At 39.6% G+C, this 6224-nt stretch overlaps 1 protein-coding gene across 1 annotated transcript; it reads left to right on the forward strand.

The window, feature by feature from the left end:
* The first annotated feature begins 4731 nt into the window (after positions 1-4731).
* LOC122669176 lies at positions 4732-5786 on the forward strand. The gene has a single exon (XM_043865865.1). The coding sequence runs from the start codon at positions 4755-4757 to the stop codon at positions 5769-5771; it is 1017 nt and encodes a 338-aa protein (XP_043721800.1). The 5' UTR covers positions 4732-4754; the 3' UTR covers positions 5772-5786.
* The last annotated feature ends 438 nt before the right edge of the window (positions 5787-6224 follow it).

A 6224-nucleotide genomic window follows, 5' to 3' on the forward strand; every position in this document is an offset into this window, starting at 1 on the left:
CACCTCGGTCTGGTTCTATAAGTTAAGTTGCTATTTCAGTTCTGGCTGTAGTTTGGCAGTGCACCTCGAGCGCAGGGTTAAATCCTAAAGTGTCAAATCAGACATGTGTTATTAATATTTAAAATTGTTCTTGGATGTCCTAGTGTTGATCTAGACTCACTGGTCTAACTTGATGCTCAGTCTAAGATCACTTGAAATTCTCTGGGCCTTGCACCAGGCTTTAGGCCTATGTCCCGGTGCATCATCGGGAGAATGTGGTCTAGGGTCAGAATGGTAATTCACCACTGTAGTACATGGTTTTAGGTCCCAACAGTCTTACAACACAGTCCCCAGGTCAGCAGTGCTGCAGGACCAACACAGATAGGGTTTCCAAGCCCTGCGGGGCCCGCTTGGGTACCCAAGGTGTTCATAATTATGGACAGATGTGAGGAGGGGTATTTTGGTCATTTACCACCTCCTTACACTGTGTACAATCCATGGGTGGAAGCCCCAAAGTCAGATCTGCAAAAATAGCCAGTTTAATTCTCTTAGTGATGTCTCTGGGTGATGTGTGCATCGCCCAGTGCATCACCCAGCGCTTGTTTAGAACGTGAACAGGCCCATTTTCTTGGGTTTTACACCATAGGCAGTGTCATGGTCGATCCCTTATGCATGTTGGGTCATTGTGGACCTCATGTGGGGTAGTTTGCCATGGTCCACATGGATCATGACCTGGGCCCACCACTTGGCAGCCAGGAGCTGCCCAGACAGCCCAGTGAATAGTAACCCAGCTGAGTTCCAGCTTCAGGCCATGGTTTGGGCTGCATGCAAGGGCAGATTTACATGTATAATCATGGTAGTAGGCTGTCCCTACCAAGATCCAGGCAAGGGCTAGCCTATATGCACAGATCCAAGCCCCAAACTGCCAGATCTGGGTGAAATAAGGCAGTGCAGCCTGGCACAGGGACTGATTTCAGTCCAAAGAGTAATACAGAAGTAAAACATCATTAAAAAGCTCAGATCTTCCATGCATTCAGCTTGCATGTTGGATCTGAAGCAGTACATGGCAGCCCCTAGGTGATCTGGGCTGCCAAGGGCCAGAAATGCTACCAAAACATCAGAGATTCATGGAGAAAAATAGCAAACAGCAGTACAGCAGCATGTGTTGGTATAGTTTTATACCTGAACCAAGTCTAGTAGGCTGCTGGAGCAGATTGGATGCAAGGGTGAGCTCCTCCCCTTCTTCTCCTTCTCTTTTCTCTCTTCTTCTCCTTCTCCTTCTCTCTTTTCTCTCTTCTCTTCTCTCCTACGGTTTCAGCGGTGTCTAGAGGTTCTAAAATGAGGCTGAGTCCTCTATTTATAGACCAGCCTCTACTAAGGCCTGTTTGGCAGGTTAGGCCCATTCCCAGAATGCATTTTTAGACTGATTCTCAGTAATTCTGGGCACTCTGGTGGGGTCCAGGGGTATGTGGTGGTTCCCAAGACTCCCTTCTACCACTGGAGAGTGTTTATGGCCAGTAGGGGTGGTCCCCACACATCTGTGGAGTAAAAAATCACATTTTCCCACTCTGGGCGGGTTTGACACTAAGTCCGTTCTTCGATTCCTATGATTGTTGTGTGTTCTGGTTAGCTCAGGGTATGGGTATTGAGGTTTGTGTGGTAGCTGTGTTTGAGCTATTTGGATTTGTTGGGTTTCTTTTCTTCCTTTACAAAATCAACTAATCCAATTTTTGCTTCTCTAAATGGCCATGGGAATGGTGCTGCAGTTTCCATTGGGCTTGTGAGGAGGACTTGGGTTTTCTTCCTTTCTTAATGATGCTTGATTTTTTTTATTATAAATCTAGGCATTAATATTATTGACCCGGTTTGCTTGGATCTATTCGAGCCCAGATTTTTACCTCTATTTTGATCATTTGCGGGTTTGGTTTGGTAATGGTTGGTAAAAAAAATGAAGTTCAGCACAGGTCATTGAATCTGAATTTGTATCCATGTCTACCTTGTTCGTCCTGCCGATTGAAATCTTATTTTGGGTCTGGTCTTACCCTTTCGCTGTTCGTTTATTTCCTGCATTTCATCTACATCAATTGCTTTTGTCAGTGCTTATTATTATTCTGTTCCTTTCTATCTGGTTCTAAACTCCAGATCTGATATTGTTAGAGACCTAGGTTTCAACATTCTGGATTTATTGACTTATCAGGAGAATCATTGTTCTCTATTCGGGTTCCCAATTCTGTTTCTCAGCTTACAAGATCTGAACTTGGTCATTTAGTATTGGAGTCTAGTTGGTGCACTGTTTTATTAAACCTTCAGTTTCTTAAATTCAATTTCAGTTTATTGTCGAGCTCTGCTTTCTGGTTTTTATATGTGATATGTTAGAGGGCATTTAAGTTGCTGAATTGCTAATGGTTTGGTCTTGCTGTCCCAGTGTCGCTTGGGCTCTAGCTGCAATTATTTTTGGTTATCTTTATATGGTTACTGCATTAAGTGGCTATGTATTCATCATCAATTTGATCCCTTTTTTACATGCTAGTTCTTCTCATCATCGGGAAATACTAGATGGGGTTGTATGTCGCATATAATGTTGCTTGAAATGCAGATTCAGCATGTACAGTCTGGAACATATTGCGGCAATGGGTGTGCTTCTCTTAGTGCAGATGTTATTTACTTCTTAAATTGGGTTAAGAAACTGATAAGTGATAAGCATTTACTCTAAATCTTAAAAACCACTGTGACTTGCACAATAAGAGTGGATGCTTATATCCTTGGACTTGGTCGAGCCAATAATGTAGCTTTGATTCCAACTGATTAGGGGTTGGATCAATCAGAATCTTATGGATCCCTTAATTTTGGGCTTTGATCAATCGAGGTTTGGCTTCAGCCCTTATTTGAATCTTGAGTGAAGGTGCAACGGTCAGGGCTAGTCTTAGTCCTTTTGACCCTCCGGCCAGCTGGGTTGGACTGAGTGTGAGGAGAGTTTGAGCCCGCCATGGGCCTAAGATTGTACATGTACAAAAATGGGATCCTGGGGGAATTCACACCATGTGACCAAATCTTGGTTTCTTTGCCGCCCCAGTTCAGCTTACATGTAAATACACATCTGTAGGACTCGTTAGGATTTATTTTATAATCAACTTTAGACACAAGTAACTAGGCCTTCTCATGTTTAGTATAATGATTAATATAGTTGCTTGACTAGCTTATTTCTATTTCGTGCAACTTCTTCACGTGAATTGTTCATTTCATTAAATGTATGTTAAGATAAGGCAGCATAGTTTTGATATTGTTCCGCCTTTTATTTCCCTTAGTGTATCTAGGTTTGTCAATCCAATTATGTAAATTAATATGGTATTGCCCACCTTGGCATAATCTACCTACGCATACTAGTATACATATATACAACTTAGATTATATAATGATATAGTACAATACATACATTAGTATATATACACTTACCATAGATGTATCATGTTATTTAGCACATAGTATAGTACATTTAATGTAATTAGTATATTCAATTAGCTATCTAATTTAGGGGTAATTAATTAAATAACATATTATCAATTAGTTAAAAGCTTTTACTTCATTAGTCTAATTAGGATCTCGTAAGATGTTTTAACAAATTATGTAGAGTTAGCTTAAAGTAAGTGTAACTAGTCTAATTAGGTTCCATAATTCATTTATTAAGCTTTTAGGGTTTAAGCTTTAATGTACATTAGTGTAACATAATCTTAGCTTAGGGTAACATAACTACTTGGCTTAGGGTTGCATGATTGCTTCTGTGTCATACCTAATTGCCTAGTTTTAGGGTTGTACCTATTGACCTAGAGTTAGGACTAGTTAGTAGGATTAGTAAGCAGCAATGGTCTAGATAAAGGGAGACCGGCCTTCGGTCGGGTAGACTGGGTGCCTTCCTAGTCCGGAACCTGACACTTACCCAATGATCTGGGCAGACCGCAGCCTTGTCCATCGTGAGTCATATTTCTCCCCTGACTTGGGAAGATATTTATGGGTCCTAGACCCTTATCTAGGTGACGACTCCCTTTTATATCATTTACCCTCTTGTGATGTGAGAGGGTATCGTAGTCCAGAGCGAACCCTGCAAGACGCGGTTCACGGTTGACCCTTTATCGGGTGCGATGGATTTTCATCCGTTGTATTGATAGTATCAAAGACTTGCGTGTCAATCTATTTGGCACAATACCCGATTTCAACATCTTATCTTGCAACTCCAAAGATTTTGTTAGATCACCTTTCTTACATCCCTTAAGTTTAGCTATTTATTTGCAACTGTCAATCTTTAATTAATGGACTATCATCATGAGAAAACCTTCCCTTTTTTTATATGTTGGTGCATTTACTTTATAGCTCTTTATTAAAGGAGTTCGATTTTTTTTTGATGTGGAGGCATATTCTATATCTCTGTTTGATGCATGGAACCAGAGAAAAAAGAATTCTTTTGTACATGGTAATCAATGACTGAACTACCAAATTTTTCCTTAGTAGGGCTGACTAAATTTGGTGACTATACCATTTAGTCTTAAATGTAGTGGTATGAATTTATCTGGGGCCCGTTTTATCAGTAGTTTATATTAGTGACTGATTCTAGTTTCTACCTCAGAATATGTTGTTGTATTTGTCCACTTTAACTAGATTTCATAGCAAGTTGATCCAGAATTTGCATTTGTTTTTCCTGTTGCTTGTACATTGTTAAGTGCATTTTTGTATAAAAAACTTACCTACTTTACTGTTATTTGTATTATAGGTGTCCTTGAAGAATGGATCCACCAGTAACAGATTTAGGACGGAACAAGAAGATTGATGAAGAATTGAGAGACGAAGGTCCCTTGTTCCATTGTGATCTTGTTGATTCCGAAGTTGTCCACAAAATAGCACAAGTTATTCTACCAGGATTAGCCACAGCATGTGTTGATAACACAACTGGTGATCCCTTCAGGAACCCAGGTTCAGTGGCTGTTGATATAAGAAAGGAAATGGTGGACTATCTTAACTTAAGAAGTGAAACATATATTGCAGAAACAGTGATCCAAAAAGATGATGATCTAGATGTAGAAACTTCTGACCATCCCACTGATATTATTTCAGATTTTATTGATGACTTTGCAATTTCAAAGAGGAACTTTTTTAGTCGGGTTTCAGGATGGCTACTAAGTGAAAGGAGGGAGGACAAAATAGATGATTTTGTGCAAGAAATGGAAATAAATGGGTTTTGGTTGATGGATAGAAGGGAAGCCATTGGTAAGAATCTACTGAAGAATGTTGACTTCAAAGATTTATTCCACTGCAAAATGAAATTTTATACTGCAGAAGAACTTGCTGAGCATAGCTGTAAGTGCATGTTTAGGTCCACAACTTGTACAAACGAGGGTTGTAGTTATAATTTTTGTGCAGTGCACTTGGAAAAGCATGATGCAGTTTGTCCCTACAAGGTCCTTCCATGTGAGCAGAAGTGCTCAGAGAGCATTGCAAGGCGTGAGATGGATAGGCATTGTATAACTGTTTGCCCAATGAAACTTGTGAATTGCCCTTTCTATCTTGTAGGCTGTCAATATTCCATTCCTCTTTGTGGTATTGACAAACACTGTTCAGAGTTTCTTCATTCTCATTTGCTTTATGTTCTCGAAGCAATTCATAGAGAAGCACATTGGGAGGATCTTAACCATCGAGTTGAACTTCTGGAAAAGGTTTCATTTCTTAGCCACCTTTTGATTTTCTTAATATTTCATTGTTTCTGTCTTCTCTTGCAGCAGAATGGATACATTTTGATGACTTGATATTGTTTATAACTTTATATTTGTTCTGCTTTTATGAGCCTTGTAGTAATCATGAGTTATGACAAAAGTACATGGTTATACTTCTAACTTCATATTGTTGCTTCATTTCTTAAGAGAATTGTACTGTGATTTCTCTGAGAAACTTATATGAATGAATCCATCAGCAGACCTGTGTTGAAGAGTATGCTAATGAAAATTTCAGCCTCAGGACTTGTCTGTACAGCCATTAGTCCCTTCAGGGACACCTCTAGGTTTGAAAGAATTTTGTTGGCTAGATAAAGTTGATATTTATCAAATATGGAATAAAAGGTGGTTTTCCAGGGCTTACTAGAAACCCAAAATAGGACCTTTTTCTTTCATTCACTTTAAGAAATAAGTAGCGAGTGCTTACAAAGACATCGTAGAGCTAGCTTAGTGTTTTGCCATAATAAAAGAAAACTACCGTACAACCAC

This window comes from Telopea speciosissima, chromosome 7 (genome assembly GCF_018873765.1).
Source record: "Telopea speciosissima isolate NSW1024214 ecotype Mountain lineage chromosome 7, Tspe_v1, whole genome shotgun sequence".
Lineage (NCBI taxonomy): Eukaryota > Viridiplantae > Streptophyta > Magnoliopsida > Proteales > Proteaceae > Telopea > Telopea speciosissima.